General features: G+C 45.0%; 1 protein-coding gene across 41 annotated transcripts in view; it reads left to right on the top strand.

Annotated features, from left to right (window-relative positions):
• MACF1 (microtubule actin crosslinking factor 1) overlaps positions 1-15,986 on the top strand; it is a 407,864-nt gene that overhangs the window by 189,752 nt on the left and 202,126 nt on the right. For 19 of the 41 annotated variants that reach the window (XM_051857911.3, XM_089300951.1, XM_070078710.2 and 16 more), the window contains exon 1: positions 2,377-3,497. The exons of the other annotated variants lie outside the window; for them this stretch is intronic. In XM_051857911.3, coding sequence (XP_051713871.2) covers positions 2,475-3,497 — 1,023 coding nt within the window. In that variant the 5' untranslated portion in view covers positions 2,377-2,474. Of the gene's footprint in view, positions 1-2,376; positions 3,498-15,986 lie in introns of those variants that run through there. 41 annotated transcript variants of the gene reach the window in all.

Genomic DNA, 15,986 nt, shown 5'->3' with positions numbered 1-15,986 from the left:
CTCTTGTTCCTGCCTTGATCAGTTTCAGGAGTTTGGTTTGCTTGTGTTTTGTAAATAAAATCAAGTGCAGGCCTTAAGATGTGTAGCTGGAAAGTTCTGCGGTTGCAGTTGCCTTCACTGAGGAAATGGGGGCCTGGTGCCTGCCTAGAGAACTGTATTTTATAACATCAGGTATTTTGCTGATTTAATGATTGGCCATATTCTGAGTTTCTCTCCCATACTACCTCCTTTTGTTTCTTGCTGTGGCTTATGATAGCCATAAGATGGTGCTGCAGCCTTGCAGTCAACCTTAAGGAACCAACTTAGAGGAAAAGACCTATTGCGGTTGTGCGGCTAGTGGGGCGTTAGCAAGGTCTCAGAAGGAGCTGTGTAGGAGCTGTTGCTTTAGGACTTCTTACTGCTTCCTTGAAAGTCTCCAGGAAAGCTGGGTAGGGCTGTTCCAGTACCAGAAGAGCCTAATGGGTCACTTGCTGCTGTCTAGTCTAGATCTTTGTGGAATCAAAAGCTAAACAGGGAAGAAACTGTCAGACACTGTACTAAAAAATCGCGTGTGTGCATGTATGTATTGTGTTGTGTGTGGGGGATCCCATTGACATCAGAGGGTGATTTGGATTTTTAGTTTAGCTTTTAAAATCTGTGATTCAGAATTTCTGACCTACTTCAGTTCGAATAAAAATCACCTAGCCCTCATTTTAGCAGCTGCTTCTCTTACTCCCAGATGCAGCAAGTGTTCTCTTTTTGTTTGATCTCTTGGTTCATTCAGAGCCTGGGTGTCACTTCAGAACAGTTGGGTGGGGTGGGGGAGGGGTCTTTTCTGTTTTATGTGACATTACAGTGTTCATTCCTGCAGTGATTAGAAGGTAATGTAACATGGGATTGAAATTAAGTCTCAACAGCAGGAATTCATCTTTTCATGGTGCCATTTACTGGTTATATAACCTTGGGCAAATTAATTGTCTTTCTTAAATCTCAGTTTCTTATATATTTGTATGAGACAGGGAGGGAGGGAGGGGAGAGAGAAGATCTGCATGTGCGAAAGAGTGCGAGAGAGAATGCACAAGAGAGTGCTCCCACTAGCTAGTTCACTCTTCAGATGCCTGCCACGCTGGGGATACACAGCAGCCAAGAACCAGGAATTCAATCCAGGTCTGCCAGGTGGACGGGCAGAGACCTAACTTCTTGGATTCCAGGGTCTGCATTGGCAAGAAGCTAGAATCGGAAGCCAGTAATCAAACCCATGCACTCCAATATGAGATTTGGGCATCTTTACTGGTCTCAACTTCTAGGCCAAATATGTGCCCAACTTCTGTTTATTTACTTGTAAAATGTAAAATAGTAGTTTTGATCTCATGCATTCACTATGAGAATTAAATAAGAAAATCCACATAAGTAGCACCACACAGCACTTGGCATATAACAAGTGTTGGGAAAACGTTGGCTGCCCACAGCAGCAGCATCAGGATTCACTGATGCCAGATTGTGCCAGATATCATTCATTAGAGACCTTGCTTCTGTGTTGTATTTGGAAGTGCTGTCCTTTATATCAAGCTGATATAAACTGATTCCCAGGTTTTTCCTCTGTGTCATTGGCCAGCAGAATGAACAGATCTATCTATCTGTCTGTCTGTCTGTCTATTTATCTATCTATATTTCTTTCTTTCAAGAACTGGAGGGAAATAAATAATGCAGGAGGCTGGCAAAGGTTGTGTTCCTTCTCTTAAGCACTAGGAGTAGGCTCTGGTCTCTTTTCAGGTTACAGTTGATTTAAATAATTTTATTGTGTTCTGAAGTGAAAAAATTGAGAAAATGTGTATGTTGTTTTATATTTTCTTTTGTACATTTGGTGCAGCAATTAAAATCTATTTCATTTTGTGTATTGGGAGCCATAATCGCGAATTCCTCAGCCCTGGTTCTTCTCGGCCCTTCCCTTCCCCGGCTGCTTGGTGCCAGCCGAGCTGGTTTGCTTTTTCCCTCTTTGATATTGTTCCCCTCCTCCTTCCTTCACGTTACCCTCTCCCATGGCCTCTCTTCTTTTCTCCTCCCTTTTCCATTTACTCTTACATCCCCCCCCTCCACCTCAGCCTCCCTAGTTTCTCCCCTCCCCTGGTTTCTAGCTCCCTTTTGCTTTCTGTTTGTGTTACTGAGGGCAGTGCTCCAATTACCTCATATTTGGAGAGAGGAAGCTGCAGCCAATCCGGTTTCTGTCTGCTTTTAGGTCAAGTGATTTCTGAACTGCAGTGAGATGCTTTGAATTTGTCTTGTTGCAGCTCTGAGCCTGTAAGATGGCTGTCTGAACGGCAGCGGCTGGAAGAGACAGAGAGAGGCGGGGAGGGAGGGAGGAAGAATTGGAGGGATTGCTGGCATAGTGCGTGTTTTTAAATGTGCATCGAATCCGATGAAGCCAAGGTTGGGATTTCTCTGGGATTCCAGGACTGTCTTAGCTACATTTTTGCTGAGATTAGGAGAGGTAAGAAATGGGAAATTCGCTGGGCTGTGTTAAGGAGCCGAAAGAGTCAATAGCTATTCCTGCGAAGGCTCCCATATCTCCAAAGAAAAGGGTTCGCTTCAAAAGGAAGTGGAGGGGGAAGAAAATCCCTACTCCAGAGGCATCTCACCAGGAGGAGCCCTTGGAAGGAACTGGAGTCACTGAAGAGACTGAAACCCTAACGAAGTTAACAGTGAGTCTCCAAAAGGAGGACGGAGTGGGAGGGGCAGAGCTTCCCCCCTCAGACATTCTGCTGCCTGGAGATTCAGCCTCTAACTCAGGGGCCGGCGACCAGGGGATGATTGTGCAGGTGAAGGAGAGATTCCAAGGGGAGGTCCAGACTGCTCACCTTTTGTTAGAGAATGAGTCATCGGTTGCTGGAGGGGTCTGGGATTCCCTGGAAGAGGGGATGACTGTCATTGCTCGCCTGCTTGATAACCCAGCAGAAAGGAACTGTGAGAAGTCAGTGAGCCAGCTGGTGCAATTTCCGAGGACAGCATCCTGCAGCAGCAGGGCTGTGCTGCTGCCTTTGCAAGGGGAGGCTGCCGTGGAGAAAGGAAATCCTCAGCTTGGGTTTCGGAGCAGTGCTGTGCCTAGGACAGACTACCACAGCAACGCAGGAAGCCGAGACCAACTTCCAGAGGGCCAGAGAGCAGGGGGAGGAACCAAGAGTAATTCAGATGCTTCTCACACGGCTTCTTGGACGGCAGAATGTTCTGTTCCTTCATCACTGCTGGACCAGTCCGGAGGCCACAGACAAACAGAACTTGTCCACGTGGGCCAAGAGCCCAACCAGGGTCTCAGACTGTCCGCCTCTCAGAGTGATTTATCCGTCAGTGGCATGACAGTGAGCATTTTGCCCTCCTCTTCTGGCTATGGCAGTGATGGGCCACACGTACATGGGACCCAGCTTAAAGACACAGAGCCAGAAAAGAGCTCCACATCCTTCTCAGAAGAGGATGGCACCCTTTCCTTGGAGGCAAACCACACCCCATCATGGGGTCTGGAGGAGGTAGGTGGGCATGTCAAAGGATGATCGAACCATGGTTTGGATTCCTGGCCCTCCAGTGTGGTAAGCAGTGAGTGCTTCTCCAACTTATTGCCCGCTGGGAACTGTGAGTTAGTGACTGCTGGGGCTTGACAAGCAGAGTCTATTTGAGATCTGACCCTTGATAATTGAAACCAAGACTTGTTTTCTCTGGGGAATCCTGATTCTGGGTAACCAAGTGGCATAATTGCTTGAGCTGTCTGGTGGGACTGTCTCTCTAGGTGCAGTGCTAGGTGTACTTATTCTCAGGCAGGTCTGTTTTCCAGCTTTCCTGCTGTAAGAAGTTGTGATGTTGTATGAAAGACTATGAAGAGGCCTAGCTGAGTCCCCAAAAAGAATGCAGAAGGGGTGAGGAATGTGGAAGGGGTTGGGGGTGAGGCAACTATCTTCAGCATGTTTGCTCTTCTCCCCTGGAGAGTGGTGTTCTTACTAGAGCTGACGCAATCCCTCTCCTATGGGGAGAATGACAGCGCTCATTCAGTATTTGTCGATGGAGAGGGCTCATCCTCCTTCGCTTGTTAATTCCAGGAATAGAGCAGGGGGCCATTGAGTTTTCAAGGGATGGGGAGGGAGGGCGAAGAAGGGAGAGTGGGAAAGAGAGGGGAAAGGAGATATTAGGGCAGTTTGAATTTCCAAGGCTGGAAAGAGTTTGTTTTGTGATTCGGGGCTTTAACATGTTTTTATTTGTGAGGTATGTAGTGAGTTTGGTGGTGGTGGTTGCTGTGAATACTTTTTTTTTTAATTTCATTTTATTTGAAAGGCAGAGAAACAGACACAAAGGGCGCTTCTATCCAAATGGTTCATTGTCTAAATGCCCTCAACAGCAGGGCTGGGCCAGGTTGAAGCCAGGATCCCAGAACTCCATCTGGGTCTTCCACATGAGTGGCAGGGACTCAAACCATCACCTACTACCTCTCAGGGCATGCATTAGCAGGAAGCAGGGTTGGAAGCAATGTAGCGAAGACTCAAACGAGGCACTCTGATACAGGGTACAGGTGTCTGGAACAACAGTCTACCACTGCACCAAATGCCCATCCTGCTGTGACTATTTCTAAGGATCATGGAGCAAGTAATAATTCCAAGATCTGAACACTCAGATAACAACTCAGCAAGACCCTGAGTAGCATCCTGGTCTGGCATATTGGTGACTGAAGTTATAATTCAGTGGTGGCTAAAGATCTTTTACTGATGTGTTGACCTCTGTGGGAAAAGAAATAGAAACTTATGATCTCAAAGCAGTTCTAGGTGGAAGACAAAGTAAGACACCTTGGTTGGATAGATTGTGGGCCCTGATGCTTGCAGAGCAAGGGATATGGCCCAACTACTGGTGCTCTTCTTATCCCCAATAGCAGAAGCCTGAGAATAGACACAAATTTTAAGCTAATGTGCACTCGAGATCTCCTCTTTGGGGATGGATTTCTTCTGTGGATGGGCCCATCTCAGAGCCTGCTGTTATTTACATTTGGATGGGCAAAGAGGCTCCTTGGGCCTCTTGTAAAAATAGATATTTCTGAATATGCAAGTGTACGCATATATAACCATGTATTCTAGCAAGGAGGATGGCAGTGACACCAAATGAGTCTACAAATGTTTGGGGTTTCATCAGAATATAGGAAATGTCAAAGTCAGCTTTTGTATTTGTGTGGAATGGGTGTAGAGTAACTGGGGATAAAACCAACTACTGTCTGATTGCTCTTTTAATACCACTGGCATCAAAATTGATATTCTGGAGTCATAATATCATAGGATACTTGTTTATAGTTGTGTGTTACATTTTCAGAAAGTCTATAGAGTAAAATTTTAGGAATTCCTGGTAGAAATCTGTCTAAGACAATAGACCATAGGTAGCAGTGACACTGTAGTTTGAGAGCATCCACAGCAGTGTGGTTCTTCTGGTGTTCAGTGAGTCCAACTGTTGACATTTTACAGGCAGCCAACCCCTACATCCGTCCCTCTACCCTTTCAATGCAGATACAAGCAGACTACTCAGATAGTCAAGGCCAAACAACTAAGGGACCACATCACAGCTCAGACACCTGGTGTGTTTCTGAGACTCTGTGTCTGTTGTATCACGTAGGGACCACAGACTGACCATCCTATGTGACAGATGAGAAGTAACTTCTCAAGATCGATGTGAAGCCCCTTGATGGTAAAGGCCTGAAGTCCTCCTGGCCTATCTTCAGGGAGCTCCCACCTTCACTGTCAAGGCTGCCTGAGGCCAGAGAGCAGCATATCCTGTCGCTGCAGGCCTCCTGTGAATGAGGATTGAGACTCAAAGTGAGAGCTCACAGTGCTGAGAGTAGGAGCACTGGCCAAAGGGATGTATGTCAGCCAGGCAGCTGCTGCCAGTCACACAACAGGAGTCAGCTGGCCGTTCCGTAGACTTGATTTTTTTTGTATACTTCTTTGGTACTGCTTTTGTTTTTAATATGTCAGTGTAGTAACCCTTCTCAGAAAATAATTCAAGTTCCAGAGTGGTATCTGAACTTGGAATAATTCAAGCTGCATTTTGTCTCTGGTTGATTATTTCAGGGCATGTTGATGGGAGTGGGACCAGGCTGTGGCTAGAAATAAACTTCACAATGGATTTTGTTGCTGTAAAGGATATTGAGACATGGTGGGCGATCTGATTCTTGCTGAGTACAGGGTTTGGATAATAGAAGATAAATGCTCTGCTTCCCTCTTCTATTGGTATGGTGCTTACTTTCACTGTCAGGAAACAGTTAACGCAGAAGGATGACAGGGCTAGCTGACAGGAATGCTTTTCAGAATGATAACTAGACTAGGATTTGAAGCTGGACATGAACAGGCTGATAGGAATTGTTCTTTGATGTCAAACAAAGGCTTTCTCTGGCCTGTTCCTTCTCCCAGAACGCCCTCCGCTCAGCTGCCATCGTATTGCTAATACCTGGCTTATTTTGAACAAGGAAAATTGTTGAAAAATCCCTTCCTCCTCCTCCTCTTGGCTTCTTCTGCCAAACTCCTGTCCACACTGTTAATGGATCCAGATGGATGAAGAATGTGACTCTGTACCTCTGTGCTTGCCACAGCCTGTGTAGTCCCTGCAACTGGAAATGAATAGTCCTGTAACACTGGGGACTCAATGATGAGAAAGAGATCAGGTGGCATATTATCTCCAGGCTCGGCCTTTTCAGTTTATAAGTATCCCTTCCTCATTTCTCCTCTTTATTTATAAGGAAAGTTGTTTTATTAGTATTGGCTTTGTATTGCACAAAGAAAGAAAAATTAGCCAGATGATACCATTGAAGGAACGTAGAAATTAAAGTTACAGTAAAGGCATTGTTCAAGATAACATTTTATTTCTGTAAAGTTTTTTTTCTTGATTAAAAATACTACTAAGGAAGCATTATTATGTCTTAGGTATACCAGTAGTGTTGTGGGTAAGTTAAAAGAACCTTATATTTGGAGGAAATGATATGTGTGGGATTTACCTCATTGTACTAAGGGAAGGTTGAGGTTGAGTGGAGTGTGGGTGAAACAAGAGGAGTTGAGTTGACAATGTTTGAAACTGATGACTGCATAGAGGATTGTTATGGTTATACATATATACATATACATATATACATATATATGTGTATATATATATTTAAGCATTTTCTGTTTCAAATGGGAACTTAAGAAACATGAAATAGAAAATTAAGACAAATACATATAAAATGAGCAAAATAATAATGCATATACTGGGGGAAAGGTTAGCATCCAGGATATATGAAATGTCATATTAGTGAAGCAGCCAAGAGTGTGGAGCCAGACTGGCTGCATTGTAACCCCAGATCTATCACTGACTAGTGGTATAGGGCAAGTGACTTCTCTGTGCCAAAATTTCCTCATTTGTATATTGAGGATAAGAATAGTATATTCTTTCAGAATTGTGAAAATTACATGAGTTAATGCAAGTGAAGTGAAATAAATGCTAGTTATAAAAAAGGTTTCTACACATGACAAGGAAAAGACATACACCCTTACAGAAATATAGTGAAGAGCCAGGAACAAGCAATTCACAAACAAGGAAATCCAAATGCATCACACACTAGAGTATTTCTCACTAGTATCCAAGAAAATAAAATGAAAGCAATAGCAAGATACTGTTTTACATCCATCAGATTGGCAGAAAATAAAGTCTAAAAATATCAAGTGTAGGTGAGGTAGTAGAGTGAAGGGAAACCTCTTAGTACACTGTGGGTAGAAGAATAAACTGGTGCAGTTATTTACAGAGCGGTTTGACCATATTTAGTAGGATTGAAAAATGCCTATATTCTGGAGATAGATTTTCCATTCTAGTTCTTCTCTGTTGAGACCTTCAAGACTCAATCTAAATATTTAAACAAGCAATCACTGACCTTTACCTGACTGTCACATTGATTATCAACACCTTCTTTCTATTTCCCCAACAAAGTTGTCATTAGATACCTTTAGGCAGGCATTTGTAAAGAACCACTGCACTGTGTACTCAGCTGCTCCCTGAATGAAAGTTTTCAAAGTCTGTGCCTCCTCTGTTGTAGGATGAGGTCAGCTGGTAACTTCAGCACATAATGGTCAGGTATCTGGTTGCTCAGACCATCTCACCTCATTTCCTAAGATTTATAGAGATGAACAAAATACAGACTTCTCCGCCTGATAGCCTGGCTCCTCTGTAGTCTGTCCATTCTTTTCTCCTATCAACTCCCAGATTGAACCAAGCCCTTAACCCTGTACTATTTATTCCTGTTTAAACTTATCTCAGTTTTAAATCTTTGCTTACACCCACTTTCTTTCTGGAATTCTTTTCCTTCAGAAATGAGTTTAAATCATATTTCTTTAAGAAAGTGATTTGATCATTCCAGCCTGCACTAACTCCGTTCTGCCAAGATTCTGTGTTGGATATTACTGTGATTGTTGCTGGTTTGGGCACTAAATTGTGTGTGGCTCTTTCATGTGACCTCCCACATAAGACTAAATGCAGCTGAGCTTTTTTGTTTCCTCCAGAAATTAGCCTTAAGGAAAGAGGGGTTCTCTATATATTTGACTTATAAAGTTATTATTTATATTATCTTATAAAGCCTTGTGGTAACTGGGCTCCCAGTGATATTATAGTCAGTTAAAAAAAAAATGGATGAGGGCCAAGTGCTGTGGCATAGCGTGTTTACATCCTGGCCTGAAGCACCAGCATCCCATATGGGCACCAGTTCAAGACCTGGCTGCTCTACTTCCAATCCAGCTCTCTGCTATGGCCTGGGAAAGCAGTAGAAGATGGCCCCAGTGCTTGGGCCCCTGCACCCGTGTGGGAGACCCAGAAGAAGCTCTTCGCTCCTGGCTTCGGATCGGCACAGCTCCAGCTGTTGTGGCCAACAGGGTAGTGAACCAGCAGATGGAAGACCTCTCTCTCTCTCTGAGCTCTCCTTCTCTGTGTAACTCTGACTTTCAAATAAACAAATAAATCTTTTTTTTTTTTTTTTTTTTTTTTTTTTTGGACAGGCAGAGTGGACAGTGAGAGAGAGAGAGAGAGAGAAAGGTCTTCCTTTTGCCGTTGGTTCACCCTCCAATGTCTGCCGCGGCCGGCGCACCACGCTGATCCGAAGGCAGGAGCCAGGTGCTTCTCCTGGTCTCCCATGGGGTGCAGAGCCCAAGCACTTGGGCCATCCTCCACTGCACTCCCTGTACACAGAAGAGAGCTGGCCTGGAAGAGGGGCAACCGGGACAGAATCCGGCGCCCCGACCGGGACTAGAACCTGGTGTGCCGGCGCCGCAAGGCGGAGGATTAGCCTATTGAGCCACGGTGCCGGCAATAAATAAATCTTAAAAAAAAAAAAAAAATGGATGAATCTGCATCACCATGTGCTTATTCAATTGAGATCAGTTTTTGTGGAGCTCAATTGAGATAATTCATTAAATAAAAAAGAGGCCACAAATCTAAGAAAGTTTTAGTTATTGTTTTTAGGAAAAGAACCTCCTAATGTGAAGTATTGAACATAATTGCTAGCCTTAACATTAAAATTTTTAAAAAAACTATGCATATCTCTTACAAAACACAAATAGACACCAGCAAGTGGTCATACTGAGCAAAGAATGATATTTTAAAAAAAACGGATTCATTGTTATGCAACTATGTGCTTGATGTTTGGAGTGAGATTTCCAGATTCCTAGAGAATCAGAAAAATGTTGTATCTCAGAAATGTTGATGATAGTCTCTAGAAGATTTGCTTAAAAATTAGTTTTATTGATGAAAAAGACATTGATGTCAAAGATACATGTAAAGGCCGGCTAATCCTCCGCCTGGCGGCGCCGGCACACTGGGTTCTAGTCCCCAGTCGGGGCGCCGGATTCTGTCCTGGTTGCCCCTCTTCCAGGCCAGCTCTCTGCTGTGGCCAGGGAGTGCAGTGGAGGATGGTCCAAGGCCTTGGGCCCTGCACCCTATGGGAGACCAGGAGAAGCATCTGGCTTCTGGCTTCGGATCAGCGCAATGCACTGGCTGCAGCGCGCTGGCCGCGGCGGCCATTGGAGGGTGAACCAACGGCAAAGGAAGACCTTTCTCTCTCTCTCTCTCTCTCACTGTCCACTCTGCCTGTAAAAAAAAAAAAAAAAAAGATACATGTAAAGTTTGAAATAGGCATTTTTGAAATGTAATGGCAGGTAGCCGGCGCCGCGGCTCACTAGGCTAATCCTCCGCCTAGCGGCGCCGGCACACCAGGTTCTAGTCCCGGTCGGGGCGCCGGATTCTGTCCCAGTTGCCCCTCTTCCAGGCCAGCTCTCTGCTGTGGCCAGGGAGTGCAGTGGAGGATGGCCCAGGTGCTTGGGCCCTGCACCCCATGGGAGACCAGGAAAAGCACCTGGCTCCTGGCTCCTGCCATCGGATCAGCGCGGTGCGCCGGCTGCAGCGCGCCGACCGCGGCGGCCATTGGAGGGTGAACCAACGGCAAAAGGAAGACCTTTCTTTCTGTCTCTCTCTCTCGCTGTCCACTCTGCCTGTCAAAAAAAAAAAAAAAAAAAGAAAGAAAGAAAGAAAAAAAATGAAATGTAATGGCAGGAAAAGCATGAGCACTGAATTAATGTGTTAGATATATTGCTTATTTTTGAATATATATACATGTAAATAAATTTATCAAACTTTTGTGTTTTCAACAGGACTCAAAGTTTCTCTTCCTTTATCACTCTATTACTTTTTAATCTATTTTTTAAAATAATTGCCTTGTTTCCATGAACTTTTTTTTAAAGGTTTATTAATTTATTTGAAAGGCAGAGTTTTTTTTGGGGGGGGGCAGAGGCAGAGAGAGAGAGAGATCCATCTTGCATCTGCTGATTTAGTCCCCAAATGACTGCAATTTCCAGGGCTGAGTAGGACTGAAGCAGGAGCCGGGAGCTTCATCCAGGTCTCCCATGTGGGTGTAGGGGCCCAAGCACTTGGGCCATCTTCCACTGCTTTCCAAGGAGCATTAGCAGGTAGCTGGATCAGAAGTAGAGCAGTTGGGGACTTGAACTGGTACCTTGTATGGGATGCAAATGCTACAAGTAGTGGATTAACCCTCTATGCCATAGCACCAGCCCCTAATCTTTTACTTCTGTCCATCTGTTGTCATTTAGGAAAGATCTGGGATAACCTTATTTTAGTTCAGATAGAGCATGTTTCAACTAAGTTCTTAAGTACAAATATGTCTTTTGTGTGTTTGTTTCATCCCTTTTATACCTGCCTAACTTGTGCTTCATAAAACTCAGTGTAGATATTGTCTTTAAGAAGTTCCTTGTCATTGATAGCTTGGATTACTTGCTTATCTCTGTCACAACATTGATCTTATATGTACATTGTCTCCCTGACTAGATTGCTTGAGGCCTGAGCCTATGTTTTTATTTTGAGATGTCCAAAACTTAAACACATCTCCCAGAACATAGTGGTTGCCCAAGAAAAGATAACAATGAATAAAAGGTGCTGTGGCTAAATACCAGTTGGGTTGACTGTATCCCATATTGGAGTGCCTGGGTTTGAGTCCTGACTCTGCTCCGGTTTCCAGCTTACTACCCATGTGTACACTGGGGGACGCCAGGTGATGGCTCAAGTAGCTGCATCCCTGCCACTCACATGGAAAACTCAGGTTAAGTTCCTGGCTCCTGACTTCAGCCTGACACACTGCTGCCTGTTGCAGGCATTTGAAGAGTGAACCAGCAGATGGGAGCACTCTGTCTGTCTTGGAACAGATCAGTTAGTGGGAGTTCTCTCTCTCTGTCTCTCTTTCTTTCTTTCTTTCTCTCCTGTCAAGTAAATAAAATAAATAAATATAAGCTTAAAAAAAAAAAAAAAGAAACCCTGTTCAATAAAACATTGGATTTTAGAAATATAAGTTTCCGGGAATGCTTTAGAGAAGGAATTAACCAAGACTGGGGAAGTGGGAATTAAAAAAATTCAGATAGATATGTATAGTCTCTGGTATGGTATTGGGGCTGTCCTCTCTCCCCTAATGGCCTCTTACTTAAAACCCAGATGGTAGAGAAAGCTCCCTAAAATTGGAGCTGGATTTCTACATTTGAGAGATTAAGATAAAAGCTTCTGCATGGCCCAAAGGACTGCACTGTGCACACGCATCACATGTGAGTATTATAAGAAGATATGGACAAAAGCCAAATTTAATTACTGAGATGGTTGTGATGATAATCCCATTTTTCTCATCCAGTTTACAGTCCAGGAAGGGCTCTAATCCACATAGGGTATTCTTCCTTTTCCTGAGGGATCTAAATATTTCCCTGTCTCATTTATAGCTGTCTTGAAAATCTGAAGGAAAGCCATTTACTGAAGTAGTTTCAGTGCAATATATGCAAATAATATGATTGGCAGATAGGAGAGGTTATCAGAGATTGGCTTTGGTTTTTTTTTTTTTTTTTGAACATACAATATTAATAAACTAACTGGAATTTAATTTCTGATAAAGAGCCTAGCTACTGAGACTTCATTTAATTTATTCAAGTTCTATCTCTTTTTGCTTCAACAAATCTTTTTCCTGCTCCCAATAATGTGTTGCCTTAACTCGTGCATGTATGTGAAGTGGCTACAGGGAAGGTGCTGGGGTATATCAGTGTTGGCATTCAGCCATTGAAATAGGCAGCTAAATGCGTTGTTGAAGAGAACTGGAATAGAATATGTGCTAGGGAGGGACATTAAGTTGAAAACGCATTCATACACCTGGACTTCTGAACAGCCTAGATGACCTTACTTGTGCTCAGAACGCTTACATTAGCATCTAGTTAGGCAAAATCATCTTAACAAAAAGCCTATTGTAATAAAGTATTAAATATCTCATGTGATTTTTTAGATACTGTACTGAAAATCAAAAACAGAATGGTTGTATGAGTATGCTTTTGCAGCATCAAAAAGTCAAATCATTCTGGCATTGTGGCACAGTAGGTTAATCTGCTGCCTGTGATACCAGCATCACATATTGTAACACCAGTTCAAGTCCCGGCTGCTCTGCTTCCAATCCAGCTCCCTGCTGATGGGCCTGGAAAAGCAGTGGAAGATGGCCCAAGGGCTTGGACCCCTACTACCCAAGTGGGAGATCTTGATGGAGTTCCAGGCTCCTGGCTTTGACCTAGCCTAGCCACAGCCATTGTGGCCGTTTGGGGAGGGAACAAGCAAATAGTTCTCTTTCTCTCTGTACTTTTCTCTCTGTCATTCTGCCTTTCAAATATGTAAAAATAAATCATTAAAAAATTAAAGAGGGGCTCAGTGCAGTGACACCAGCAGGTTAAGCCACTGCCTGCAATGCCAGCATCCCATATCCGTGCCAGTTTGAGTCCCAGGTGCTCCACTTCTGATCCAGCTCCCTGTTAATTTGCCTGGGAAAGCAACAGAAGATGGCCCAAGTGCTCGAGCCCCTGTACCCACATGGGAGACTAGGAAGAAGCTCCTGGTTCCTGATTGCTAGCTCCTGACTTCAGATCAGCCCAGCTCCAGCTGTTGTGGCCATCTAGGGAGTGAAGCAGTAGATAGAAGATCTCTCCTTCTCTCTTTCTTTCTCTCTCTCTGTAATTCTGCCTTTCAAATAAATAAATCTTTAAAAAGGAAGGGAGAAGCCAGCGCCGCAGCTCACTAGGCTAATCCTCCACCTTGTGGCGCCGGCACACCGGGTTCTAGTCCCAGTCGGGGCGCCGGATTCTGTCCCGGTTGCCCCTCTTCCAGGCCAGCTCTCTGCTGTGGCCAGGGAGTGCAGTGGAGGATGGCCCAAGTACTTGGGCCCTGCACCCCATGGGAGACCAGGATAAGTACCTGGCTCCTGCCATCGGATCAGCGTGGTGCGCCGGCCGCAGCGCGCTGGCCGAGGCGGCCATCGGAGGGTGAACCAACGGCAAAGGAAGACCTTTCTCTCTGTCTCTCTCTCTCTGTCCACTTGCCTGTCAAAAAAAAAAAAAAAAAAAAAAAAAGAAGAAGAAGAAGAAAGGAAGGGAGGGGAAAGGGAAAAGGAAAAGGAAAAGGAACCTCTAATCCTGAGACCAAGATTTATTTATTTTACTTGAAAGAGTTACAGAGAGGCAGAGGCAGAGAGAGAGAGAGAGGTCTTCCATTCACTAGTTCACTCCCCAAATGGCTACAACAGCTGGACCTGGGCTGTTCCAAAGCCAGGAGCCAGGAGCTTCCTCTGGGTCTCCTATGCGGGTGCAGGGGCCCAAGCACTTGGGCCATTTTCCACTGCTTTCCCAGGCCATAGCAGGGAAATAGATTGGAAGTGGAGCAGCTGGGACTTGAACTGGCACTCATATGGGATGCTGGCACTGCAGGCAGCGGCTCCACCAGCTATACCACAGCATGGGCCCCTAGATATGCATTTGAAAGGAGGCATATACTAGGAATGTAAACTCAGGTGAATCACTTACACCTCTTGTCCATTTTGTTTCTTTTATTTTTTTTAATATTTATTTATTTATTATTTGAAAAGCAGAGTTATAGAGAGACAGAGAGAGAGAGAGGTCCTCCGTCTTCTGGTTTACTTTACAAGTAGCCACAACAGCAAGAGATGGGCAAATTTGAAGCTGGGAGCCAGGAGCTTCTTCCAGGTCTCCCACACAGGTGCAGGGGCCTAAGGACTTGGGCCATCTTCTGCTGCTTTCCCAGGCCATAGCAGAGATCTGGATTGGAAATGGAGCAGCTGGGACTCGAACCGGTGCCCATATGGAATGCTGGCACTGTAGGCGGCTACTTTACCTGCTACACCACAGTGCCAGCCCCTCTATTTTCATCATCATTAACACAGGGTAATTTTCACATAGGATCCTTACAAGGATTAAGTCAGGTGATAGGGACAGTGCTTAGGAAATGCATATTCGCTTCCCATAATACTACAACAGCAAAGCCAGTACAGTTTTGAGGCTGGATGTTTGTAGCAGGGAAGGCATGGGCATGTCTACAGAACATCCTGTCTCTAAAGTTATCAGGTGCAATGCTGTGAAAGTAGTATCAGGCTGATGTCAATAATCGGTCCCTCCAACTGTCTGAAGGGGTAGGCATTTGGCTAAGCAGTTATGGCACTGCTAGGAACACTCACATCCCTAATCAAAGTGGATTCAAGTTCCAGCTCCACTCCCAATTCTGGATTCCTGCTAATGTGTACCCATGGGAGACAGCAGGTGATGGCTAAAGCTGGGTTTCTGCCACACAGTGGAAGACGCAGTCTGAATTCCCAGCTCTGGGCTTTAGCCTAGCCCAGCCCTGGCTATTGGAAGTATTTGGAGAGTGAACCCGTGGGTGGGAGGTCTCTGTCTCTGTCTCTTTCTCTCTACATTTCAAATAAATAAAACTTTTAAAAGATCTATTTTATTATTCATTTGAATGGAAAAGTTACAGAGGAGGGAGGGGGACAGAGATCTGTTTGCTGGTTCATTCCCCAAATGTCTGCAACGGCCAGGGCTGGGCCTGGCCAGGCCAAGCTGAAGCCAGGAGCCTGGAACTCCATCTAGGTCTCCCATGTGGGTGGCAGGGGCCAGAGAACTGGGACTATTCTTCACTGCCTTCCTAGGCACCCTGGCAGGGAATTGGAGAGGAATTGGAGCAGTCAGGACTGAAACCAGTGTTCATATGGGATGCCAGTGTTGCAGGAAGCAGCTTAACACTCTGGGCCACAACGATGGCCCTGACAAATAAATTTTTTAATATTGTATTCTCTTTTTAAAAATTGAAAGATGGGGCCGGTGCTGTGGCATAGCGGGGAAAGCCACCGCTTGCAGTGCCGACACCTCATATGGGCGCTGGTTCGAGTCTCGGCTACTCCACTTCTGATCCAGATCTCTGCTGTGGCCTGGGAAAGCAGTGGAAGATGGCCTAAGCCCTTGAGCCCCTGCACCCATGTGGGAGACCCAGAAGAAGCTCCTGGCTCCTGGCTTTGGATCAGCACAGCTCCGGCGATTGCGACCAATTAGGGAGTGAACCAGCAGATGGAAGACCTCTCTCTCTGCCTCTGCCTCTCCTTCTCTCTCTGT

The sequence above is a fragment of the Oryctolagus cuniculus genome, chromosome 7 (genome assembly GCF_051225735.1).
Source record: "Oryctolagus cuniculus isolate XC-2025 breed Fujian yellow rabbit chromosome 7, ASM5122573v1, whole genome shotgun sequence".
NCBI lineage: Eukaryota > Metazoa > Chordata > Mammalia > Lagomorpha > Leporidae > Oryctolagus > Oryctolagus cuniculus.
The sequence above is the reverse complement of the archived record's forward strand: the minus strand, read 5'-3'. Positions and strand labels throughout refer to the sequence as shown.